Consider the following 27,961-nt stretch of genomic DNA (forward strand, 5'->3'; position numbering starts at 1 on the left):
ACACTTCTCATATATTGTAAGTTTTATGGATGAACACGTAACTATAAGATGGTAATTTAATTTCTATATATGGGTAAATGGTCGTTATACCTTTTTGTATGGTACATGGATTTAAAAGTGTTATAATATATGCAAAGAAAGATTAAATAACGTAATAAAGAACGCAGAGAATTTAACGTGATTCACCAACAATGTGTTAGCTACGTCCAGGGGAGGAATTTTTTTATTGATCTTGAGGATTACAGATTACAGAATACAACTAGGTTATGACCTAAAGAGTTTATATAGTACTCTCTAGACAGATACGGAAAAACCTAGAAAATAGGCCCAATATAGATAACTCTAGTCCAGAATAATTGATAACGAGATCCCCATGTTGGGGTGTTGTAGTAAGGAGTTTGACCGATTCAAGGATTATCTAACAAAAAATATTTTCTCAACTATACAAACTCTCGTACCTTGTGAGCATATGAAAGAATAATTTTTCTTATATTTCTATATGATTGATCAAATAAATATATAAAGGCTTGTAATCTAGATTAATTAAATGACAAATTAAATCACATAATAATGTAGTCCTAATATATCACTACATTACAAATTCCAAGGTCAACTTAGACCAAGGGGCGTGAATGCATTATCCACAAACCATTCCCCAACCCCATATATGCATGTGACAATACTTATGTTTTGGATCGAACTTCCTGCTTAAATTCGATCTGCAGGAAAGTTAAATATTTGAAAAATGGTGCAACGGATTTTTTTGGTTTTATTTTTGTCAAATTTCTTGTGTACGTATGATGATGACCATTTATAGACCTATAGTTATAGTGTTATACAATTAAGTCACACCGATCACTACAAAATAATCATTTTATTGAGACTGAGAAATTTCGTCTCTAAATGGTCCAAATCCGTCTCAAATTATGTTTAGAGACGGATTTAAGACGGGAATAGGGTGTCTCAAAAATTTTGAGACGAAATGCTGGCAAATCCATTACAAATTTGAGATGGAATTCTTGAAACTCCATATACAATTTCAACTCAATTTTAATTTAGAGATGAAATTTTAGTAATCTGTCTCAAATTTGAGATGCTTATAGTATCTGTCTCAAAATCCGTCTCTAATAATGCATAATTTTGTAGTGGATATAGATGAGATACGGTCTCATGTAACATGATAGTAGAAGATCTATTTCCTTGTGATTATGATCGAAAAATAAGTTTTGATTGATAAACCATGTACCGAATTACTAGTTTGAATATCGATCATATTGTGAATTTGTGGTGTGTATTACGTAGTATTTACAAAGTTAGTATAAAATATACACTTGAATGTTCAACTATGGTAAAACAACACTTTGCATAGAAGTTTTCTATCAAGTATTACATTATTACATATACTCCTCCGTTTCGCGAGCATCATTTTGACTTTTTATATTATTCATCATTTACTAACTTTGACCATATTTATCAGTAAAACCTATTTTTTTTAACTGTTAGTGGGATAATCTCAATATACACTTTCAAAATATCTATTTTTTATAATTTTGTTAATACGTAATTAAACATATTGATGATCAAAATTAGTATCTACGTAGTAAATAATATAGAAAGTCAAATAATGTCACTATTGTAAAACGGAGAAAGTATGAGGTCGAGAGTTCGATTCTTATCCAAATAATCCGATTATCATATCTTGCATGTATACTCTTAAAAAAAGTGTAATTTTCAATACATGTAATTATTTTAGACAGTAAATATACGTGAACTTACCTCTATAATTGACACATACTACGTACGTACCAATAATAATAAAAGAAACTCGATCGATCTATGCTTAACAAAAACTTGAGCTAGCACCATTATTAGGTGGAATCTCAAAATGCCATAATCTCCCAACATTCCCAACTCTATACTTAGTGCACAAAAACTCATTTGCATAATTTTGCTCCACTGGTCTATCACAATCATGCAAGAACACGTGCGTATTTCCGGGCCGCTTCCGGTCTCGGGCCATCACCGCTGCGGAAAACACCGCCGCCATCCTCCCGGGGTGTTCCGGTGAGTACCCGCGTGGCGCGTCGATCATGATGACATCCCACTCTTTCAAATACACATCATCTGGTAAATTCTCCAAGGCTAAAGGGCAGTTTTGGTTCCCTTTTAAAAAAGCCCGACCGGGCTGACAATCCGGGTTAGTCTTGTACGTTTGTAGTAAACGATCCGCATCTTTGAGTTGTGTCCTATACGGCACTGTTTTAGCGTTTAAAAACGGCGCGTCTTTTAGTACAATGGCGACCCACTCAGGGGACTCCTCTAAAAAGAGGGTGGTCCCATTCGGGTTGAGCCCGGCCCACATGAGGGAGTCGTAACCCAACCCGTAAATGAGGAAGTTGCACGGGCTTAACGATTGGAGTACGTTAAACGACTCGGTTACCTCCTCTAGGGTTTGTTGTGGGATTATCTTTGAGGTGGCGTAGTGGAGGATCGCCTTCCCCTGGACCGGCATTGAGGTAATTGAGTATTGATTCGACGACCACTTACTCGAAAATGCCGACATTAAGAGCGCGCCCGAGATGAACCCGAGGAAAAGCCCGATCGCGACGTACCGTGGCTTATCGGAACTTGTTTTGTGACCCTTCATCATATTGTTTATTTTGTTACCTTGATGTTTGTTTTTGTCTTGAGTGTTGTAAGGTAATGTGTTATTTATAGTAGTACAAAATGGTTGTAAGAGTTTATAGAAATTGTTTATGTTAAAATTAGATTGGATTCAGAAAGGAGGTGCCTTTTTTAAAATTGTAAGCAAAAGAAAATTTGGAATCAAAGGAAAGTGATCAGATTGCACGTTCAGTATCAGATCAAAATTAAAGGTTTCTTTGCGTAATAAGATGAAGGGAAAATGATTTATTAATACGTGACAGGAATTTTTTTTAGAAATGTTAGGATAAATTGAATGTAGTAGCTTATTTAATTTGTTATATTTCAAAAAATAATACTATAATAATTGAATTGAATGTAGTGTACGTGGAAATGTAGAATAAGATAGCACTCCCTCGCGCGAATAATAATAATAGAACTAGTGTGTGGCCCGGGCGTTGTTTCGGGTTTTACTTTTAATCGGGTTTACGTTTTTTTAAAAATGTATCCAATTTTAAAAGATTGTATTTTACATTTTGTATGTGAAAATATGACAAACATTGTAGGTAGTTGAGATGATAGGAAGTGAAACTTTTCATCCATGAGGTATGATGTTCGACCCTTGCCTACATGCATGCTTTTTTTGGTTGTCAATAACATACCATGATGCTTATTAGTGGTGATATGGCGTAATACAGAGGGAATCTACGCGACACATATACGTTTTCTCAAACGCTTTTTAATATATTAGTATAGATTGATAGTAAGGAATCGAGACTCACCTTTATTTGATTTTGCTCAAGTTAATTTGTGGAATGTAGTTACTTTGGTCAAGTTAATTTGTAGAATGTAGTTCAATTCCCCCTTATTTTATTTTGTTTTAGTTTGATAGTCAATTCCCCCTTATTTGATACCCGTAGTATACAAACTATAAACTTTCTAAACATTTAAATTAACTGATACTCCCTCCGTACTCCGTATTTATTTAAGAGATATGTTTGTCTTTCCCGTCCGTACTTATTTAAAAGATACACTCGTCATTTTTAGTAATCTATCAACCTCACATTCTAATTAAATAATACATCTAATTTACCTTATGACCCATCATCCTATTAAACAAATAATTTCATAAACTCACCCCACCTCCCAACCCCCAAAATGACATAATCGCCACTTATTTACGTATTAAAATATCTACCTAAAGTATAATTGGTTTGGCTACTTGGATGTATAAAAGTTTCTTTGGTAAATAACTACTCCGTATCAGTTTTTTCAGTTATGAAGTACTCCACCAATAAGCTACGGAGTAAGAGATTTTTCAAAACTTCTCATATGAGCTTCTAACCAAACAACTAAAATATCGTTTTAAAATGATTAATAAGCTAAAATGTTCCTTTCGCTCCAAAAAGCTTTAAACCAAACAAGACCAAAGCATATTATAGGATACCTCTAAAGCTCCAACTACTAAATGCCAATTTGTATTTATACTCCTTCTATTGGTGGAACGGTAGGTGTTCCGGTATGAAATAATGGGATTCGACTTAAAGACCCTTTTGTTGATGTGGAAGATATTGCTTGAGTGTTTGCTTGAAGTCCAAATATACCTGTACAATGACAAAGTTACTCCCTCCGATTCCTAAGTGAGCACTTGTTCGGATCTAGAGAGAGTTCTCTAGATAATTGTAAATATTGAGGTGTTAGAAACTGTACTTTGAAATATGAAAAACGAAATTACAGAAACTAGATTAGGACGAGATAATCTCTGTCCTTAGGATAATATTAGCCCCCACTATAATTGTTGATGGGATTCAAAGCTAATCTACCCCCAGGATTCCCTAATCATACGAACGGATTACAGCAAGATCATCCATTCTCATGAACATGTGTTTATCAGAAATATGAATTAAAACGTAATAAACATTAACCTTCTGCCTTAGGTTAAATAGGAAAATAATATGACAGTTACAAAATAACCGCCTCTGATATTATCCTATTTAATTAAATAATTAATTAATATTTAAATTAATTAAAATATTTAATAACCGCAAAAAGATTAACCGTTACAAAATAACCGCCTCTGATATTATCCTATTTAATTAAATAATTAATTAATATTTAAATTAATTAAAATATTTAATAACCGCAAAAAGATTAACCGTTAATTAGATCCTTAAATAAGCCGTGCTAAGTCTTGATTAATAATATATAGCCATATTATTAACCCAATACTAGCAAACAAACCCAATGCCCCACTTGGCCCAATGACTCAAGCCACAATATCTCTATTATATAAAGGAACAGCTGAGGGCGTTTTTGTAATATCACTTTTCGTGTCCCCATTTGAAAAGACTAATACACCCTTCACATTTTTCGGTTTATTTCAATCACCCAAACTGGGCAAGTGGGCAGCCGCGTACTCCTCCTCCTTCATCCTCCCTCTTTCCTCTCAAACCTTTCTTCTTCCTTTCACTGAGCTTCTTCTCCTTCCTCAAAACCCTAATTTACATTTCTTAATTTGTTCGAGTTTCGGCTGGTAGGATTGATACTCTCGCACGCATACAAGGACTGAATGTCTGCAATTGTGCGCATCGCCGGCGTTCTTTGAACTCTCAGTTCTTTCGATTTCAATTTTTTAAGATTTGGGGAAGAAATCGAGTTCCAGAATCACTCTCTTTGGTAAATCACTCAATTTCTTTCATTTCTTAAATTTTTGATTTCAAATTTGTAAGATTTGGGGGTTTCTCTCTTTGATTGATGATTGAAATTTGGGTGCTTCCTATCATCTCTTTCACTCTTGCTACAAGGAAACTTTAAGATATTTAATTAATTAATATGTAATTAATATATTTTTTTCACAGGGAAATAATTAGGGATGTAGGATATGGAAATGATATTTTTTTATGGGAAATGATTAGGAATATGCAAATAATAAAGTGTGATTTTGGTATAGGCAGATTGCCAGGAATGTAGGGTTTATTATTGCGTATGTTTGAATTTTTGTATAGGTAAATAATCGAGTCTTTAGGGTTCAAGTATGATTCTGTTTACTGTGTTTGTTTGGATTTTCGTAGAAATCTTTGAATTTCATTCTATTGATTTGATTTAACCCTAATTTCCAACTATTCTATTTCAACGACGTGAATTTCGAACGATTAGGGTTTTAATTGGTGTTTGTACATATTGATTTTGGAATGCATATTGAGGAATATGTGAATTCCTGATCACATGTAAATGCATATTGAGGAACTGAGGGTATATTTTTAAAACAAGTGACGTTTGTAGCCCATAGATCAAGTTAATCAAACAGATCTAAATTATTAGCGTGTCATTAATGGTACTTTGGTACTGTTCAAATTTTTGTTCCTAATGTCACGTTGCCATACCCAGAAACAACCACTCTATATGACTTAGGAAAATGTTCGCAGAGTATACAACAACCGGTGATTGGTGCAAAGAGCCATTCTTGGTACTGTTTTAATAAGAAAGCTAAGCTCTTAATAATAAGAAAGCTAAGCTCTTGATTTAGTAAGATTTTTGTACAATAGTCATCAATATTTTAGGTTTATTTTAATGATATTCACTGGCTCTTTGTGTTTAACACAAGAGCATCGTGGCCAAGCATTAAAATTTACCGAGACTTATTGAGAATGTAGTTTTATCTGACATCTGATGGATGTTTGCTGATAGTCAATAATGAGATGACATTGAGGGACAGAGAGAGTAATTAAGTTTAACACTATATCGATTTCATTGATGGTTAGTTTAATCCATGATGACTAAATAATCACTAATCACTTTAATAATTCCTACAAATATAGAGGGACCTTAAGAGGACCATAAAGCGCAAGAAACCGACAACCGTTTCAGCTTTCAAAAGTTGTCCTTGACTGATTAGGAATTTAAGATTAATCACCTTAAATCTCAAGCTAATCTTTCTGGTTAAAACCCTCAAACCCAAAACTTGGAACATAATCCAACGACCCTTTTCTCTCTCCTCCCCAAACTCACTGCTCTTCACTTACTAAAAACTTAAGATGAATATGCAATTCCCGGATTACCGGGCACTTCATGTCATCTAGATTTTGTTTCTCTTATCCACAAATGGGTTTCTGCAATATTTATATGATTGGTTGAAGAGTATTTCTTCATGTACAACATTTTCTCGGCTAATCCTCATACTCCGGGCACTTCAGGTCAATAATTAGAAGGCAAAGATGTTGCTGAAGCCTGACAGGACTGTTGTAACTGAACCACATCATATATGGCCGTCCCTAAATGACGATCAATGCATGAAGGTACTCGCTATATGATCCCTTTGTTAACTGTCTTTTTTCCCTTACTCCCTTTTTTATTCTCTCTGGTGTCTGTCGGTCAGTGTTGTGTTTTTTGCTTTATCAACTAAAGAAAGAGCGTAAAAGCTCTCTTAATTTGCTATATGAACAAATAGAAGCACAATATTAATGGATTCTGTACAATAGCTCGGGCTGGCAATTCCTTTTGTTTTTGTTCAATAGGTAACATGCAAGTAAGACCTATCCGAAATTCACTTTTATGTAGGTTGAGGCCGCTTTAAGAGATCTTATACTTTCTGATTATGCCAAGAAGAACAACGTGAACACCTCGGCCTTAACCCAGTCAGAAATTCGTGATATCATTATGGGGGCAGAGATCACTCATCCGTCTCAACAGAGACAGCAGATCGCTGAGATTGAGAAGCAGGTGTGTTCAACTTCCAGTTCTGTTCTGTATTTTTTGTATTTTTCCTATTAAAATCTATCAGACCTTTTCCCCTTATCATTTCCTTAATTTTTCCTTAATGTGCCTCTTTCTGCTTTTATTTTGTCAATTCCATCACATAGAAATGGAAACTTGGAAGTAAATTAGTTGTAGATTCATTTTGTATAGAGTTAGGGCATACATTCTATTTACTGTGTTTAGGAACATGCATGGAAAATCAAAGAATATGTTTTTAGACATACAATTATCTCACATTCTGGAAAATTAGTGCATACTCTTTTCTGAGAATATGATAATTGAGCAACTAAGAGAGTGTGCCCAGTGTGGGAATGTAATGATTTTTATAGTGGGTTTTAGAGTACTTTATGGTATGTCTTAATTATGAGGGTGATGGCAATGGGACAAATTTTCCGCTATGAAATGAGGTGTCTTCAGTTGGTATTGGAGAAAGTAGATGCCTTTTCTGGGAATAGCTGAACATTTATGGGGGTTATCATCTAGGAATGAGTTAGAGTCTTGGATGCTGAGATTCATTGGGGATTGAATCTTTGTCATGTTGTTTGCTGATTTTATGTAACCTGATTATGCTCTTTGTATGCAACTTTTAATTTTCTCATTTGTCTGTCTTCGACCGAGTCTCCCTACTTTTGTTGGGTAAACTATCAAATTTATAATATGGCTGTGTACAATCTATCAAATGAATGAATGACGCTGCAAATCTATCCCTTCTCATGGTTAAGATATAGTCTTTTGCAGAATCTACATTATCAAGAGATCTAAGTGGTTGGTGGATTTGACTTATGGATTGAAAATAATCTCTGTTTCCCAACATCTTCATTGTAGGTGACTGTCAATTCCGGTGGAGTTGTCTTCTTTGCTTTGTTCAAAACTGTAAATGATGGTTGCAAATTAAGAGAAAGAGTGTTGTAGTGATCAAGTTTTCATCTTATAAAATGGCCACACAATCAGAACGCTTTGGCTATGAATTATCATAGTGGCTAGGAGTTTGAATAGCTTAGGTTGGTTTCTGTTACATTTGAGTATTTGTCTCTATAGGTGGCTGTATGAGATTGTTTCATAATTGTTTCTGTTAATTATAGGCAAGAGTCATTCATAAAGGAAAGGTCGGAGAAGTAGCTGCTTCAGAGTGGCGTCGCATAAAGGAGGTTGCTGAAAAGCCCGGAGAAGTAGCTGCTTCAGAGAGAGATGAAGTTGGCTAAGAGACATGCTCTGAGCTTCTTGAAACTCTTGAACTAAGCCGATGCCTTTTGTTGAAGTATGCCCTCTGTGTGGGTGTGTGTTTAGACATAGTTTGTAGTGCTGGAAGCAAAACTTTTATGCACTAAATTTTCGATTTGTTTTCCTTCAAAAGTCTGCTTATGGCAATTTTACAAGTTTAAATAACAAGGGTGGAGAGAGAGTTTTCCTGGGCTACTGTATCTATTCTAGACTCGGATGATTTTGGACTATAATAAGACATAATCGTCCTATCATGCAGGATATAGTATGTAGAGACTATAACAGGATTATGGAATTATGTTAGCACCTGCACCTCCTTTATTATCTGTAATGAAATTTTGATTTTTCGTTGTGATACATTAGTTGTAACAATACAATTTTAAGTTTTTTAATAATTCCGCACGCATCGCGTGCATATAAGACTAGTATTTAATAAGTCAAGCACATGTATATATTTAAAGATATGCAATGGTTCATATTTCTTCCATGTGGGAGAAAACTCCCACATAACAAAGTGAAGACTATTATATCTAACATGAGGTGATAAATGGACGTACCTTGATATATGCGCTTTGACAGCATATATATATAGTGTTTGTGTAATGAATGTCGCTAGGGCATTTTTTCGTTGGTAGGTAAGGACCATAAGGTGAACCGTCTTATCGATTCGAAACCCCGCTTATGGTCAATCCAATAATCAATATGTCTACATTATATACTCCATATATATGGTGAATTCAATATTGCTTTCACAAAAAATAAAGAACAACAAATGCTACTAGTATAATGCTCTAAGCCATAAAGGCATAAAGCCAAACATATGGAAAAAATTCAAGTATATTTATTTTCTTTAATTTCAAATATAACAATTAATTAACTAGCCCTTTAACAAAAATTAGTGATACTACCACCATTATTAACATCTCCAAGAGATGGGATCTCAAAATGCCACAACCTTCCAACACTACCAACTCTATACTTCATGCACAAAAACTCTTTTGCAAACTTTTCCTCCACTTTCCTATTAACATCATGTAAGAAAACATGTGTTTTCCCCTCGCGTTTCCTCTCACGCGCCATCACTGCCGCCGAGTATATCGCCGCCATCCTCCCCGGGTGTTCCGGTGAGTATCCTCGCGGCGCGTCGATCATGATCACGTCCCACTCTCTATCGTACACCTCACTCGGTAGATTCTCCAATGCCAACTTACAATGCTTGTTCCCCCTCAAGAAGGCCCGTTCGGGCCTGCAGTCGGGCTCATCCTTGTAAGTTTCGAGTAGCTTGTCGGCGTTTTCGAGCCTCGTTCGGTACGGCACCGTTTCGGCGTTTAGAAACGGGGCGGTTTTTAAAACGGTGGTGACCCATTCGGGTGACTCTTCTAAGAAGAGTGTGGTTCCATTCGGGTTAAGTGCGGCCCACATGAGGGAGTCATGGCCCAGCCCGAATATAAGAAAGTTGCATGAGCCTAGCGATTGGAGTACGTTATAGGACTCTGTCACCTCCTTTAGAGATTGTTGTGGGACTACCTTTGACGTGGCGTAGTGTAGGATCGCCTTTAGTTGGATCGGCGTGGCGGCCGAGCTGGAGGAGGAGAGAGAATATTGATTAGACGGCCACCCGCCAATAGGCCCGGATAGGGCCGACATTAAGATGGCGCCACTGATGAACCCGAATAATGTACCGATCGCGATTAGCCGTGTTCTATCGGAAATGAGATGATTAAGGGATCTTTTGTGGGTGTTGTGACCCTTCATATTTTGTCAATTTTTGTTTAAATTTCTCCCTCCTATACCCTTTTGATTCAAAGGTTTTATATACTATCTACTTTGAGAGGACTTGAGAAGAAGTCTAATGTTAATCATTTTATGCTAATTATTCAATCGGATGGCACGTTGAAACACGTCTATAGGTTAATTGTTTAATGAAAGTCATTCTTTGTGTAATTAGATGTTGACAAGTGCTTAGGAAAAACTAGTACGGGGTAATTTATTTAACAAAAGAATCTAGTTAATTGGTACTTCATATAATATATACAATTTTTTTTGGGTATAAAGAAAGCGACAAACAGTTGAGTTAGACGACATCCAATCCACATTTATGAATATCAGTTTCATCCTTATAACTTTAACCAACTAAATTAGTTGAAATCTCCATACATCGTTATAGGTATGTAATGCTTCGTAATTGTATTGCTTGCACATTTTTGGTTGCACTATTTGAAAAAGCAAGTATTATGTACTCCATTAAGTAAACCAAATTTCCTTAGAGGTTATCAGTTCGAGCCTCATCATCTGCTTGTGATTTGAAAAAAGATTCCTTATCACCCTATGCTTTCAGGTGTGAACTTATTTAGATTGGCTGATTAACATGAGGCTGTAGTTGATGTTAGTTCAACATGATCCTTTTTCTTACCCTATGAATACTGTTTACTCCCTCCGTCCCGGAATACTCGACCCGGTTTGACCGGCACAGAGTTTAAGGGACTTGAATTGAGTTATTTAATTTTAATAGGTAGTAGTTGATAGTGGGGTATTATTTTAATGTAGTTAGTGGGAGGTGGGTTAAGAGGTGGGGTTGGGGGAGAGTAGGAGTTGAATTTTTAATTATTTTCTGTATGGAGTATGGGGTAGGTGGGTTAATAGGGGTGAAGTGAGAAATAATATAATATTGTTAGAATATTTCCATTTTTAGAAACAGGTCAAGTATTAAGGGACGATCCGATAAGGAAAACAGGTCAAGTATTCCGGGACGGAGGGAGTATAAAAAAAGGAATTCCGTATTAATAGAAAGAGGGACCATTAGGAGACGTGTAAGGGGCCTAAGATTCGATTGGGATTTAATTAATATTGTTTGATTATTTGATTGGACTAGAAAACGATATTTCAACTAGGATATGATACAAAAATGGTTTGTGTCGATAAATGTCCAATGTTCCCATCTTATATATTAAAAAAAATTCTAGTTGGTTTATTAAAAGGGGAGAGAAAATGATAGACATGGAAAATTGTTAAAGGAAAGAGAACAAGAAAATGTAATGATGAGGATATAAAGATGTTGAAAACTTGAAATGGTAAGCATTCAACCTGTTAGAATAATGTCTTGAATCGGATAAACCCTTTACTGCAACGTTCTAGCATACAATCTCGCTAGGTCATAACCTAGTTGTATTTTCAAATATAAAAATCCTTTTAAGTAATTAGTCCTTAACAAAAACTAGTGATGTTACCACCATTGTTAACATCTCCAAGAGATGGGATCTCAAAATGCCACAACCTTCCAACACTACCAACTTTATACTTCATGCACAAAAACTCATTTGCAAACTCTTCCTCCACTTTCCTATCAACATCATGTAAGAAAACATGTGTATTCCCCTCGCGTTTCCTCTCACGCGCCATCACCGCCGCCGAGTATATCGCCGCCATCCTCCCCGGGTGCTCCGGTGAGTACCCTCTCGGCGCGTCGATCATGATCACATCCCACTCTCGATCGTACACCACTTCCGGTAGATTCTCCAATGCCAACTTGCAATGCTTGTTCCCCCTCAAGAAGGCCCTTTCGGGCCGGCAGTCGGGCTCATCCTTGTAAGTTTCGAGTAGCTTGTCGGCGTTTTCGAGCTTCGTTCGGTACGGCACAGTTACGGCGTTTAGAAATGGGGCGGTTTTTAAAACGGCGGTGACCCATTCGGGTGACTCTTCTAAGAAGAGTGTGGTTCCATTCGGGTTTAGTGCGGCCCACATGAGAGAGTCATGGCCCAGCCCAAATATAAGGAAGTTGCATGAGCCTAGAGATAGGAGTACGTTATACGACTCCGTCACCTCCCCTAGAGATTGTTGTGGGACTACCCTTGACGTGGCGTAGTGTAGGATCGCCTTTAGTTGGATTGGCGTGGCGGCCGAGGAGGAGGAGGAGAGAGAATATTGATTAGACGGCCCGGATATGGCCGACATTAGGAGGACGCCACCGATGAACCCGAACAATGTACCGATGGCGATTAGCCGTGTTCTATTAGAAATAAGATGATTAAGGGATCTCTTGTGAGTGTTGTGACCTTTCATATTTTGTTAATTGGTGTTTAATTTTCTCCCTCCTATACCCTTTTGATTCAAAGGTTTTATATACCAACTAGTTTAAGAGGATATGAATGGGGAAGGACTTGAGAATAAGTCTAATGTTAATCATTTTATTGGTAATTATTCAATCGGATGGCACGTTGAAACACGTCTACAATTTATTTATTTTAATAAATGTCATTCTTTGTGTATTAAGATGTTGGCATGTGTTTATTGATAAACTAGTTATTTTTTAACAATGATAATCTAGTTAATTGGTACTTCAAATAATACAATATGGTATAGAGAAAGGAACAAATAATTTGATGTAGACAATATGGTATAGAGAAAGCAACGAACAATTAATTGATGTAAATAAAATTCAGTCCCGGATTATGAGTATAAGTTTCATTTCCATAACTTTAACTAACTAAACTAGTTGGCAATTTAACATCTACATTATTGATAAGCATTTTCTCCGTCTCTTTTAAACACATCACATTGACTGTATCACTATTCATATACTAATTTTGACTTGAATTCACTAATATATAAAGTTAACTTATTATGTAAAATGTTGTTGGATAGTCATACTACTCCGTATATAATATCAAATATTTATATATATATTTTTTAATATAAGATAACTAATAATCAAATGATACATTGACAAGAATACCGATCGTAGTGTGATGGTTTAAAAAGGAAAGGAGGGAGTGATTGATAGTAGTATTGCTTGCACATTTTTGGTCGCAATATTTGCAAAAACAATTACTCGTACTCCTTATTAAGTGAAAGAGGGACCATTAGAAGACGTAAGATTCAATTTGGATTTAATTAATACTTTCTCTGTTCTTATTTATATGACACAATTATTTAGTCACGTTTACCAATGTACAATTTCGAACATTAATATCTACAATTTTTAATAAGAAAAAATTATTAAAAGTTGATATTTAAAAAATATTTATTGAGACGAATCAAACAAGACCACACACGATTATGTTTTCTTAAGTATAAATCACAAATTGAAATCAAAGGAGTTTGTGTGAATAGTGTCAAAATCCCAATTGTGTCATATAAATAAAAATAGAGGAAGTACGAATTATTGTGTGGTATTTTTTTTTTAATTGCAATTACTGAGTTATTTATATTAGAATAGTCCGAAAGCCCAAACATAAGTTTGATACAAAAGAACATCGAACGCAAAAACTTATAGCCCATAATTCATATTAGCACCACAGCTAATACTTTCTAGCTAGCCAAAATATTTACCAAAATCATTAACTAGCACAGGCTCTGCTCGGTATCGTTTTTTGTTTTCAGTTTTCTACTTTTTATAAAACTAAAACTAAAATATGAAAATCACAAGAAATACTTTCCAGTTTTTTGTTATCAATTTTCAAAATCAACATTAACACTATAAATATGATTAATTTTTAGTTAATAATTCAATGTAAATCATAGGACTTTTAACACTAAAAAATTAAAAACTGAAAACTGACAGTGATACCGAACGAGTCCTTGACATTATCCTTTCATTTTCCATCCAGCTAGGTGAAGAACTTGACCAGCACAACTATTCACGACTATTGTTTGATATTTGATTGGATTAGAAAAAAGATATTTTAACTAGGATATGATACACAAATTAAATAAAATAATTAGGAAGTGGTGGGTTTGTGTCGATAAATGGCCAACGTTCCCATCTTATATGTTAAAAAAAGTTCTAGTTGGCTTATTAAAAGAGGAGAGAAAATGATAGACATGGAAAGTTGTAAGACCAACATACATTTGGCACAAATAATAAGTTGTTTGATGTATTTTAAGGAGATTTCGGGTTTTTAGTTTTACCGTATGCCGAAATTCTTATTATAGGCTTATTATAATTTGGATTATATTTACGGGTACACAGTGATTATTCTGTACCTTATTGAATATTCATTGAACATCTAATAAATACGAAGAGTGATTTTGATGTACATGTACAAGGGAAATATTTAAACTATATGTTCAATTTTATTTTATTTTTGAGTATAAACGATATGTTCGTTTAAAAACATGTTGCACAGTGAGCATTGTGCACTCGGGAGCATAAACAAGGTGTGTAATCCGGATCGAAATCCTTTGATCCAAGCATCTGCCCTGGTCCAGTCTAATTTCGATTCGGAACAGGCCTTGCACTCCCCTGTTTACGAGAATCACAAATATAAATAAAAATTTAATAGTAGAAATGTTACTATTAGTAAGAAAAAGCGGTGCAAAGTCATACAACGTCTACATGAAATTTGGAATTACAACTAATTATCTAAAAGAGAGTGGTTACTCCGTACTTGGTAATGTCGTGTTTATCATAAATTCATAATAAGGTGAATTGGTTTGAGAGTTAACCCTATGATTGGGGTTCAAGTTTTACAAAAAATCACCAATTGGGACCTCATCTTTTTTTGGTCAATAATTGGGACCTCATCTTACTTTTCTAGTCAAAGTTAACAATGGTGGTTAAAAAAAAGTTAAGTCAATGGGTTAAGAAAGAAGAAATATATAATAACATTTTATTTTCAAAAATACAAAACTAATTAAATTAATTAATTGTAATTCTTACACCTCCAAAATCCCCCTCTTGAACAAACATCAACGGAAACTACCAACACCACATTAATTTTTTTTTCTTTATTAATGAAGTTCGTCCATTATAGTTAACAGGTTAACGATAAATTGATCAAAAAATGTTAAGTAACTAATTTCTAATATTCACATAATTTTACATAGAAACCCAACAAAACCAAAATGTTCGCCTGAATGTTTTAACATAGAACTATAAAATGGGTCATGTCACGGGCGGGTCGGGCCCAAACTTAATGAAGTTGGTCTGTTCGGGTGATAAACTAGTCATATTTAGTCAGTTCAAGTGACCCATTTAACATAACCCAACCCGCTCCGACCCTTTTTTTAAAAGAAAATTAGTATACGAGTCACAACTTAAAATACTCGGTACTCTAGTGAAGCAGTAAAGAAAGCGAAAGAAAGCGTATCAATCTATCATACTTTTCACTGCATGTCACCCCTTTAAAAAACATCTTCATTCGAAACAATGGCCGAATGTCATTTTACTTTCAATCAATTTAGAAATCATGCAAAAAGTTCGCTCTTCTTATGTGATTAAGGTATAAAACCACAAAGTGAACATAAACAAAAAAAAAAAAAAAAATGACCATAACAAATCGATCAAAATCAACACAAAAAAAAATAAAAATTAGCAGCATTAATATCATACAAAATCACAATATTAACCAATTTCAATCATTAATCTCATAAAAAATCACATTTTTTTAGGGGAACAAAGAATCACAAAATTAACAAGTACCAATGAACTCAAATATAAAGACGAACAAAATAAACCCAATAAAACCCTTAAAAAATTGGCAAATAATACTATATATTAACTCATAACTCTTATAATTTATTTTTGATTTATTTTATTAGTTTGAATAGTCAACCTTGAGTTAAAGGTGAGTTAAACTACCACAAATCTAACCTTAGGTCCCAATTATTGACCAAAAAAAAGTGAGGTCCCAATTGGTGATTTTTTCCAAAACTTAGACCCCAATCATAGGCTTAACTCATTGGTTTGATAATTAAAACTTCATAAGTACTCCCTCCATTTCTTTTTTATGTATCCATTTGGAATCTGGTGTGGTTTTTTAAGAATAATGGAATATTGGTTTGTATGGGTATAAGTGTAATGATTGGGTGTAAGCAGACCTGTCAAACGGGTCGGTCGGGTCGGGTTGTAAAGAATTACTTTCGGGTTGAATCGGGTCGGTCACTTTCGGGTTCGGGTTTGCAAATGCTTGTTCAAGACCCAGAACTTTCGGGTTCGGGTTGACCCAACGGGTTGAGAGATTTTAAAACGCGCATTATATTTTCATTAATTTAGGTTATAAATATACAAAATATTGGGACAAATTAACAAATTTTCCTACGAAAGTTTATATTTAGTCAAATTCAACCATAAAATGGCGTATAATTCAAATTAAAATCATATTACACACAAAAATAGTAAAAACAACGTGTCTATTATGCTTAAATTTTCTCATAATCTCATTTATTACTATAAATACAATGATTTTCAATCGGTCGGGTCCAAAACGGGTTCGGTCGGGTTTTGACCCATTCATTTTCGGGTTGCTCGGGTTCGGATAAAATCGGGTAACGGGTCACAAAATCTTGTTCAGGACCCAGTATTTTCGGGTCGGGTTCGGGTCGATTTTCGGGTCTGGTCGATTTTTGACAGCTCTAGGTGTAAGAGATTATAATAAATAAAGGAGTGAGAAAATAATAAAGAAATAAGGTAAGAGAGAGGAGTGATAATGATGGATAATAAAGGAGGTGAGAGAGTGAGTATATGGGGAAGGGAAAAGAATTAAATATTATGGGTGGGGAAAATTAGGTGGGAATATGGGTAGAATCTTTAGGTATTTTGGTAATTAGATAGAAATGTAAAGGTATTTTAGGATAAAATGTATGTCCAAAAATAGAATAGATTCTAAATGGATACAACAATATGAAACGTTTAAAATGGAAACGGATACAACAAAAAGAAACGGAGGGAGTAATTTGGTTATGTTGCTAATTGCTAGTTGTGTGATTTGTGTATCCTTTAAGGCCGTAAGATGTGGCCTGTTTTAAATTGTTTGCAGCTAATTTTATGTTTGGTCTTTAATTATAAGTGGTAGGTATAGAGTTTGGGATTCCAAGGAATATTTTGGGCAAAGGGTGCCCAATTGGCAAAGTTGGTTTTGTATCCTTTCAATATAAGACTCGTTTGTCAAAAGCCCGTTTTAATTGATAAAGCTCGGCTTGAGTTTTAAGTTGAGCTTGAGCTCCAATTTAAATTAATCGAGTGTAGCACGAACGAACCGAACAGAAGCTCGATTGAACTGGAAAATGTATTATCAAGTGTAATTCGAACAACCTAATTGTACTCGGCTTGACTTGACTTGGTTTAAGTTGACTTGCTGACCTATCTACTACTTCCTCCGTCCCGGAATACTTGACCTGTTTTCCTTATCGGGTCGTCCCTTAATACTTGACATGTTTCTAAAAATGGAAATATTCTAACAATATTATATTATTTCTCACTCCACCCCTATTAACCCACCTACCCCATACTCTATACAAAAAATAATTAAAAATTCAACTCTTACTCTCCCCCAACCCCACCTTTAACCCACCTCCCACTAACTACATTAAAATAATACCCCACCATCAACTATACCTATTAAATTAAATAAGTCAATTCAAGTCCCTTAAACTCTGTGCCGGTCAAACCGGGTCGAGTATTTCGGGACGGAGGGAGTATTTATTCTGTTTTTACCATCAAGGGCAATGAATACAACCATATTCACGTGTCATCCGTTTTAATGTGAGATAGCGTCGAATACCCTTATTTTGTTACTTTCTTTACATTAAGGTGAAAAAAAAAATGTATGAAGTATAAAGTATTAATCAAGACTTGAACCCACAAGCTTCTAATATCTTCAAGTAAAAAATATTTTTAATTTTTCTATTGGTAAAGTCGGTTATATACTCAAATATACCCGATACTATATAATTCGAAGCATCTTTTACAGTTCGATAATTAGAAACGGAGAAAGTATTAGTTTATTACTCACTCGTTAATACTATTCCATAAATATCGCACCAATTTTTTTTTTTTACAGTATGTATACTAGACATTTGATCATCTTTTGTGATTCATTCCTATAAAAAAATTATCGTCATATGAGATCTTTTTGGATTCATATTGATATATATTTTCTAAATATCAACTTTTTATAACTTTAATTTTACTTATCCATAATTGGAGATAATATGTGTTGGAAACTATAAAGTCAACCATGGTGGAATTTTAAAGGAACAAAAGAACTATAAACTTTGGATATTTCCTACTCAAATGATATCCATCCATTTATGGAGTATATAATAATCTATAATATATTAAAAGGCGTTTTGGAAAACGTCTATGTGTCACGTAGTACTCTTCCCTTTGCGCCACATCATTCACTCACTAAGTGGTATGTCATGTCATGGATAACCAAAAATCAATACAACAAGGTTCGAACTCTAGATCTCATGTCTGAATGGTAATTCTCATTACCATCTTAACCAACCACCAATTGTGGTTTATTTCTTCACATCAATTTATAAATAAATGTTAACATGAAGTCTAAGGCCCTGTTCTGTTCACCTTATTTCCACTTATTTCAGGAAAAATAAGTTCAGATAGGTTCAGATAAAATAAGTTCAGGAAAAATAAGGGTTGACCAAGTACAATTTATAACTAAAATAAGTTTTGATAAGTTCTAATAAGTTCAGATAAGTTCAGATAAGTTCAGATAAGTTCAGTTAAGTTCAGATAAGTTCAGATAAGATAAGTTCAGGAAAAATAAGTGGAAATCAGGTGAATAGAAAGCAGCCTAAACCAACTAAATTTTTATTTGATTTTTTATTTTCTATGGAATATTTTGAAAAAAATAAAAATAAATAATTAGGACAACTATGAAGAAACTTAATGTCATGAATCACATAAGCATCAATTATAGAAATACCTTGCATGGCTGCTTATATCTAATTTGGTGTTATTAATTTGAAGCACTTAGTTCCATTAGAAAACAAATTATACAATTGTAAGATGATCTAATTGAAAAATTACTTGGCATGATAAATGACATAGTGTGTCTGTGTAGTTGACAAACTTAATTGATGTTTTTCACTTTAAAGTATACATGCATTTCATCAAATATTGTGCTCAAGAAAAATCTAAAATTATAATTATTCAATGTATCGACCGGGGCATCACCCGGACCACACACTAGTTACATCATTACAACAAACATAAAGTGTATAAGATTCATACTTTGTTGTGTAAGTTAGTGGTTGTGATTTCTAAACAACGTTGTTTATTTAAGCAAAATTAAATATATGTCAAAAAAAAGTATTTATCATACTTTGTTGTGTAAGTTAGTGGTTGTGATTTCTAAACAACGTTGTTTATTTAAGCAAAATTAAATATATGTTAAAAAAAAGTATTTATCATATAAAAACATACGGAGTTATAAAATACTTCCTCCGTTTCAAAAAGATCTTTACACTTACTATTTGCACGGATTTCGGTGTAATGTTTGACCGTTAATATATCCAATTTTGTATGAAAAAAAATATAAAAGTTAATATTCTGAAAATGAATAACGAGATCAATCTAACAAGATCTTACATTTAACATTTTGATGTATATAATAGTGGGAATTTAAGGTCAAAGTTTTCATACTTTGAACACATTTTCCAAAGCGTAAAAAACTTTCTGAAACGGAGGTAGTGTCTAAAATGATTATCGTACATGTTTTACTCGTAACATGCATCGAGCTTATTTAGATCTATATAGTTGTATATCATAATCGAACAACTCGAATTGATGGCTATGGAAATTTGACATATCAAGCAACTGGCAAGTCACTATATATTTTCCATATTTATTTATAATTGCTGTCCAGAATTTATGAATCATAATGGTTTGTACTTGTCACTAGACCTTAGTAGATAGATGTCTATTATAAAGTTGTAATTACCTTCTATGTTTCTTAATAGACGTATCACTTTACATTACTTCGTATTAATTTTGATCATATTTTTTACTACAGAATAAAACATATAGATAGATGAATGTCATTAATTATTTTAATAGTTATTGGATCTCACCATATATATATTTCAAAATATCAATTTTTTAAACTTTTTAATGTAAATAGATTTATAATTAAATTAAAACCAGAGTGATCGATGTACTAAGAAATGGAGTTATGGAGGAATTGAAGTACAGCTGTACAGAGTACTATACCGAGTATGTTTTTTCTTTTTTGTTTCTTTTACTTATGCAGAGAGCGCTACAAGGTACAACACGACAAATAATAGTGTAGACGGTTTCAATCCTATGATTTAGACTAAAGACTTTACCAACTAAACTAGTAGGGTAAGATACCACATTATTTAAGGGTACGTTGTCTCAAGTCTTAACAACCAACTACTTCCTACGTACTGTCCCAACCATTTATGAAAGTCCGATCCTTAGACTACTGCACATCATTTTCCCATTGGCATCAACTATATTCATGCCAACTGTAACTCGACATCAACATGCATGGTGTACCCTAATTGGCAGGGCCGTCTCCGACTATTTTGTGGCCCTGTGTTAAATACAGATTTGGGCCCTATAAATTTTTACGGACAATTATTTAATAGAAGACACATTATTATTATTATATTAATTTTTTTTGTTTATACAAAATAATAGTATATTCAACGTTTTATGAGGGTTAGTTTGAGAAAAGAATGAAAATGTTTGATAAGGGTGACTTTTTAGTAAGGAAAACTAATTAAAAGAGCAGTGCGTCTCATGTGAGACCAGTCACACCATCAACTTGATGGTGTGACGCGCGCAACTAGTATGGAGAAAGTTATAGAAGAGTGTTACTTGACTTCTATGCTGGTGTTACTTATACATTGTATTCGCCGTTACTTTTTTTTGTTTTACTGCAGTTTCTTGAATTTCGTGTTAGAGGTTGCTTGTATAGACGAGCGTTACTTGATACTCTATGCTGGTGTTACTTATACATCGAATTCGTCGTTATTTTTCTTATTTTATTGCAGTTTCATGTAAAAGGTTCCTTGTATAGACTAGTGTTACTGGACTTTCTATGATGATGTTACTTGTACGTTGTATTCGCTGTTATTTTCTTGTGTTTACTACATTTTCTTGAATTTCATGTTCGAGGTTACTTGAATAGACTGGTGTTACTTGACCTTTTATGCTGATGTTACTTTTAGTTATTGCATTTTCTTCAATTTCATGTTAGAGGTTTCTTGTATAAATTGGTGTTACTTGAATTTCTATGCTGATGTTACTCATACCTTGTATTCGCGGTTACTTTTTTTGTTTTATTGCGATTTTTTCAATTTCATGTCAGAGTTTATTTGTATATACTGATGTTATTTTATTTTCTATGTTGATGTTACTTTATTAATTTTCTATACTGATGTTACTTTATTATCTATATGTTAGAGTTTCTTTGTATATACTGATGTTACTTTATTTTCGATGTTGATGTTACTTTATTTTCTATACTGATGTTACTTTATTTTCTATGCCGATGTTACTTTATTTTATGCCTTTAAACGCGTTGGGTTTATTTATAAGTGTGAACATGTCACACCATCAAGTTGATGGTGTGGCTGGTCTCATATAAGACTTGAAGTTAAAAGAGAAAACCCACTTTGAGTTTGATGAGTCTCAAACTCTGGGGCGCTAGATTAATCACTTTTGCCTCCCTACCAACTACTACTCAACTAGAACAAAGTTCTTTTGTTGTTTAATAAAGAAACTGAAAATATATAACGTGAAATGTTTTGGGGTTTAACTAGCAATTTTGGCTCCAAAATTTTATGGCCCTGTGATGTATTTCTGGTTGGACCTACCTATAGCCGGGCCTGTTAATCGGATATTAGTGTATATCTATATTTAATTATTATAGTAAATCGACTTATATTTTGGATCATAATTAAGGATAACTAACTAAATTACGCCCTTACACAACTTATCTTATTAATATATGTCCTCATCGGCCATCCCGGTTGTAATGAATGCACAAGTGCAAGAGGTAACGATGTAGAAGTACTCAACTTGTCCTCGATCATACATCTCTAATACTTCTTCCCACTACAAGAAATTGTACTATTAACGACGGGAAATTCCGTCGCTAAAAACCAATAATTGTTGATTAACGACGGAATTTTCCGTCGCGAACCCGTCATAAAAAGGGGCCGTCGTTAATGGAAAATCCCGTCGTTAACCCGTCGTAAAAGACATTTGCGACGGTTGATCCTGCTTTGTTGGGTTGTTATCCCCGTCGCAAAAGCCCTTTTACGACGGGATTTTTACCCGTCGTTATTAGGTTGTCATAAAAGATACAAATTCTTGTAGTGTCCTTTCCGAAAATATCGTACCATATATGGTTGAGTTTTACTCCTTTAACCATTTATTTGACCCTTAATATCTCAAATCATGTGCAATTAAAAATTTCAAAAAATTAATATTTAGAAAATACGTATCGATACGAATCTAACATGCCCCCACATGACCAAAATTTTCTTATGTACGAATCACAAAAAATTGTCAAAGTCATAGTGTAAATAGTGTAAAAAACAAATAGTGAGATATTTCCGGAACGGAAGAAGTATAGAATTACGTTTGACTTAGTCAATGGCACAAAGGGTAGTTGAATGTACTAAAATGTTCCAACTAAAATGCCCTAGACGAGGCTTGGGATTAATGGGTTAGGTTACTAATGACTTAGTCAATGGCACAAAGAGTAGTTGTATATCAATTTCAGGTTTAAATGTAATAGTACGTGTTTCTAATATTTACACGCATCGCGTACATATAAGAATATATATATAGTACAATATAAATTGGGATACGAGTCAATTCTATCGAGTACATTACATTGACTAATTTCAACAATCGTGTCATGTCATTATTTTATTTAATCAGACCAATAAATGTCTTAAATGGCACTCTCACCAATTTACATACAACCATAAAAGCAGCCATATATATCAAACACACTCCTTCACAATCTTTACACCACCACCTCAATTCACTATTTCCCTCCTAACTAAATTACCACGTCTTCCCAAACTCTTAACATGATGATGAACAAGTTGAAACTCCTCTTAACCATAACAACCGCCCTTTGCATCCTCCACGGGTCAGTCACCACCACCGCAGCACCACCACCTTCGTCGTCGTTGGCGACAGAGTGTAGCACGGCGGTGCAGCAGTTGATAAGCTGCTTAAACTTCGCGAAAGGCGGTGCGGCGGTGCCGGGTAAAGAGTGTTGCACATCGGTGACTAGCATGAAGGAGAAGCAGCCAGTTTGCTTGTGTTTCTTTATAGGGCAAGCTCATAATGGCAGTGAACAAATTAAGAGCCTTGGAATTCAAGAAGATAAGCTTTTGCAACTTCCTTCTGCTTGTCATCTTACTAATGCTAGTGCTTCTAATTGCCCTAGTAAGTATTTTATATAATATATATATTTTATACTGGCTGGTTACACTTTCTGTTCTAATTGGCTGGTTACACTTTCTGTTCTAATTTTATAGGGTTTTTTTTGTCATTTAACACTTAAAAAAGACAGTTTTTGTAATTTAACACCTTGCTTAATTTCTCTTATAATTAAACACCTTAAAAAAAAACGAATATTTTTTTCTAGGGTGTTAAATTACAAAAGTTGGTTTTTTTTTAAGGAGTTAAATGATAAAAAGAATCTAATTTTATATCCATATATTGTTGGTTACACTTTTTCTTTTTTGTCGGAATTATTTTAATTATGTGTTATTGTGTTAATAATTACTACAAATGTTTGCATGTTATTTTGTTAATTTTTGTGTGGGTTTTTAAGGAAGTAGGTATTTTTGATAGATGATATGATTTCTAAGTTTATGATAGACTGATAGGTTAATCATAATATAAAATTAATTGTGTTTTCCGTCTGAATTTGGTTGTCAAATTAATTACTAGGAGTAGTTTTTTTTGAGGAATTAATTAATTTATGTGAATTTCTGTCAAAGTCAAAGTTTCTCTAATTACACTTAGAGTATCAATTTAGTAGGGAGAGATCAAGAGAGTGGAGTATAAATCTTAGCCAATTGTTTTTAATTAAAATTGTTTATTTTTGAACCACTAAACTTTTACAAAGTGAAAAATGATAATTAATCTCAATAATTAGGCATTAAATGTTTGTTAACTAACAAAAAGTTGAACCCTAATTATATTTGGGAATGATCAACCTTTAATGAGTATATATGCTTAACTAACATAAAAGTTTTTTGAACCTTGATGAGGTTCCTTACTAAATATAGAAGTATTTATATTAAAAGGCATCAACATAATAAATTAAAGTTAGTACCAACATTTTAGACCCGTGAGAGTAAATATTTTACCTATTGTTAAAAAAATAAAAACAAATTTTACATTACTTATCACAACAAAGTTCAAAACTTTGGGGATGTCGAAGCTCCTGGTCATCTCCTATGTTTTTGGCTTTTTGTCCCTCGTTGCACATATCTAGCTTTCTCTATAGGCTATAATAATTTCGTGTCATTAATAATGACAAAAACAGATAATGTTAACTTTCAAATTTGTAATGCCCTTACGACTTGAGGAGGTTTTCTGAATCTATACTGGGTATACCATTAAAATGGTATACTAAGGGCAAAATTGTAATTTTAGTCGATATATTAAGGGCTAAATGGTAAGGTCAAGTAATAAATCGAGTCTGGCCCACGAAAAATAACATTTATCTTTCACTTGTGAGTACCAAACTACGTTGTTTGGAACAATAAAAATGAAACCACGTTAGCAAAGTATGTTGTTTGGTATCGCATGAGAAAATACAACTACTTTTCTTGTACCAAAATATGTGATTTGGTACTAAATAAAAATACAGAATATTAATATACTATTTCAATGGTATATCCAGTATAGATTAAGACTTCCTCCGACTCGAGTCACGTTAAAAAGAACAAAAAATGAATATAAAATCTTTCTTGTAATAAAGTGTTTTTAAGACTTCCAAGTTCCAACTAACTAATTAGACCAATAATTGATATGTATCGCTAAAATTGACGGTCCATAAATGAATCATATTGGCCAACTACCTGAAATTAGGCCTCATAAATTCATTGCCATCCCTATTTATTTATTGCATAACCACCCTTGACGACGTATCATTAGATTTTGAATCATATCCCAATTCCCAAATCAGTGTTTCCGTCAACTCTATACTTGAATATATAGTCAATTTAACCTAACGGTTATGTTAAATGGTACCACAACTTTTAGAAAAGGTAAATTTGTCAAAAACTATCTTATAAAGTGGTTTATTTTTTGCGAAAAACTATCTTGTTAAAAAAAATGTTGTAATTACTACCTTATACGAGTATGTTGTAGGAAAAATTATGTTGTAAGATATTAGTACCTTTTTTGAATTATGAACGTTGAATCAAAACTCCGGGATTGACTTTACCATATGCATCTTACGTGTCATTTAATTACCATTTTTCACGTTAGATACCACGTGAGATACACATATTAAAATCAATCCTGAAATCTTGAATCAAAGTTATAATGCAACCAAAGGTAATATCTTACAATATAAATTTTTTATAAGCTAGTTAATTACAACATTTTTTTTATATAAATTACTAGTTTTTACAAAAATTCAATTGTATAAGGTAGTTTTTAACAAATTTGCCTTAAAAAAAAAATTAACGGTCGAAATTTATCCATCAGAAAATTATGTTAAGAGTTACTCTGGATATTTTGTACTCCATAGTCCATACTAGACCTGTCAAAAATCGACTCGACCCGAAAATCGACCCGAATCCGACCCGAAAATACTGGGTCCTGAACAAGATTTTGTGACCCGTAACCCGATTTTATCCGAATCCGAGTAACCCGAAAAGTAATGGGTCAAAACCCGACCGAACCCGTTTTGGACCCGACCGATTGAAAATCGTTGTATTTATAGTAATAAATGAAATTTTAAGAAAATTTAAGCATAATAAACACGTTGTTTTTACTATTATTGTATGTAATATAATTTTAATTTGGATTATACGTCATTTTGGTAGAATTTGACTTAATATAAACTTGTGTAGGAAAATTTATTAATTTGTGCCCATATTTTGTATATTTATCACCTAAATTAATGAAAATATAATGCGCGTTTAAAATCTCTCAACCCGTTGGGTCGACCCGAACCCGAAAGTTCTGGGTCTTGAACAAGCATTTGTAAACCCGAACCCGAAAGTGACCGACCTGATCTAACCCGAACCCGATTTTTTTTTTTTACAACCCGACCCGACTGACCCGTTTGACAGGTCTAGTCCATACATAAACTCTTAATGACAAATCATCAACTTTTGTGTAAGACCGCGCGCCTTACCGAAAATACCACTTTAATTGATTACTTAACTAAATTATTTCATTGCTTATTTAATAAGTTTCATTACTTAACTAATTGGTTTGTGCTTAAACAAATGATTTCATTTATAAACTTATATAATAGTAAGGCGGTCTTTTATGTAACACCACCTTATCTAAAAGTTTGTAATGAAAAAAATTGACAATGTAACACTAACCTGTTATACTACGTATATGTTATGTAACACTGACCAATGAATCTATATTGTACATATAGAGCTACTTGGGATATCTCCAACCTCACCAGCAGCATCCATATTCATGGCCAACGCCACAACCTCATCACCAGGAACACCGTCGTCGTCGTCATCGTCATCAACAAGCACCGTAGGAGGGAGCAAATCAAGTGGAAATAAGCTCGGAAACGGTGTATTTACCGGCTTTATGGCGGTTTTCGTGTCGGCGATCCTCTGTGTTCTTCCTGTTGTTGCATCTTTTCTGTAATTCTTCCATCTTGTTTTCTTAAACTCTATGTATTCACTGAGTTTATGATCGAGAGCTAAATAAGTAGAAGCTCTCGTACGTTGTAGTTCGGAAATTGTAGGAACTCTATCCATTTAATTATGTTGTGTTATTGAAATTGTGATTTGAACTATATGTTAAAGTACCTAGCTACTCTTGTATAACAACATTATTGTACGTGTGTTACTTTATTTGATTGTGAGGTTTGAACTTCACTACTTTGCTTTTATGTTTACCCTCTTCGTTCAAATTAAGTATGAGGCACGTACTATGGTATTAGATCGGGCCGTCTCGGGCCGATATGAGTAAAGCACGGTCCGACATTAGCGTAAAGTTGTGGGTTGTGGCCGAGCGGGGGATTAGACTGTAATTTTTAGAAAAATACATTGCAAATTAAAGCACTACGCGACTTGGTATGACAATGCGCATTAAATTGAGTAAAATTATACTTAAATACGAAGATATGGTCCGATTCAACACGAGGGCACGTGGGATTGGGCCGTACCTGATCGCCTTTTTGGAAATTTTGACCCTGCTCGACACGATATGGATATGAAGTTGCCTTAGTATGGGCAGACCCATTCAGGATAACAACACAAGTCACGATTCGATCTATATATCCCACGATCATCTTCAGACGTACGTATTTTTTGTTGGCTTACGTATTTGACATGTCCGTCATATGGGCCTCAAAATGTATGAGTAATATGACCCCAATTCTTC

The 27,961-nt window shown here is 33.9% G+C and overlaps 5 protein-coding genes across 7 annotated transcripts; 2 read left to right on the top strand and 3 right to left on the bottom strand.

Moving 5' to 3' along the window:
* Nucleotides 1–1,716: 1,716 nt before the first annotated feature.
* LOC110793063 (probable methyltransferase At1g27930) lies at nt 1,717–2,789 on the bottom strand. Its single transcript, XM_021997903.2, has one exon. It carries the CDS (start codon nt 2,648–2,650, stop codon nt 1,841–1,843), a length of 810 nt encoding a protein of 269 aa, XP_021853595.2. The 5' UTR covers nt 2,651–2,789; the 3' UTR covers nt 1,717–1,840.
* A 2,271-nt stretch (nt 2,790–5,060) lies between these two features.
* Nucleotides 5,061–8,974, top strand: LOC130466236 (pre-mRNA-processing-splicing factor 8A-like). Of its 3 annotated transcripts, XR_008926245.1 has the most exons (5): nt 5,061–5,319; nt 6,837–6,938; nt 7,201–7,362; nt 8,224–8,399; nt 8,481–8,974. XR_008926245.1 is itself a non-coding variant. In XM_056834935.1 (4 exons), exons 2-4 carry the CDS (start codon nt 6,858–6,860, stop codon nt 8,308–8,310), a joined length of 330 nt encoding a protein of 109 aa, XP_056690913.1. In that variant the 5' UTR covers nt 5,061–5,319; nt 6,837–6,857; the 3' UTR covers nt 8,311–8,974. The 3 variants fall into 3 exon arrangements, 2 of the variants coding, with proteins under 2 accessions (XP_056690913.1, XP_056690912.1); XM_056834935.1 differs by having other exon boundaries at nt 8,224–8,974; XM_056834934.1 differs by lacking the exon at nt 8,224–8,399.
* A 385-nt stretch (nt 8,975–9,359) lies between these two features.
* LOC110793069 (probable methyltransferase At1g27930) lies at nt 9,360–10,474 on the bottom strand. The gene has a single exon (XM_021997908.2). The coding sequence runs from the start codon at nt 10,372–10,374 to the stop codon at nt 9,505–9,507; it is 870 nt and encodes a 289-aa protein (XP_021853600.2). The 5' UTR covers nt 10,375–10,474; the 3' UTR covers nt 9,360–9,504.
* Nucleotides 10,475–11,706: 1,232 nt separating this feature from the next.
* Nucleotides 11,707–12,782, bottom strand: LOC110793079 (probable methyltransferase At1g27930). Its single transcript, XM_021997918.2, has one exon. It carries the CDS (start codon nt 12,676–12,678, stop codon nt 11,824–11,826), a length of 855 nt encoding a protein of 284 aa, XP_021853610.1. The 5' UTR covers nt 12,679–12,782; the 3' UTR covers nt 11,707–11,823.
* Nucleotides 12,783–23,341: 10,559 nt separating this feature from the next.
* Nucleotides 23,342–27,467, top strand: LOC110794528 (non-specific lipid transfer protein GPI-anchored 1). Its single transcript, XM_021999507.2, has 2 exons — nt 23,342–23,800; nt 26,994–27,467. The coding sequence occupies exons 1-2, from the start codon at nt 23,437–23,439 to the stop codon at nt 27,218–27,220; spliced, it is 591 nt and encodes a 196-aa protein (XP_021855199.1). The 5' UTR covers nt 23,342–23,436; the 3' UTR covers nt 27,221–27,467.
* Nucleotides 27,468–27,961: the final 494 nt, after the last annotated feature.

This window comes from Spinacia oleracea, chromosome 1 (assembly GCF_020520425.1).
Source record: "Spinacia oleracea cultivar Varoflay chromosome 1, BTI_SOV_V1, whole genome shotgun sequence".
Lineage (NCBI taxonomy): Eukaryota > Viridiplantae > Streptophyta > Magnoliopsida > Caryophyllales > Amaranthaceae > Spinacia > Spinacia oleracea.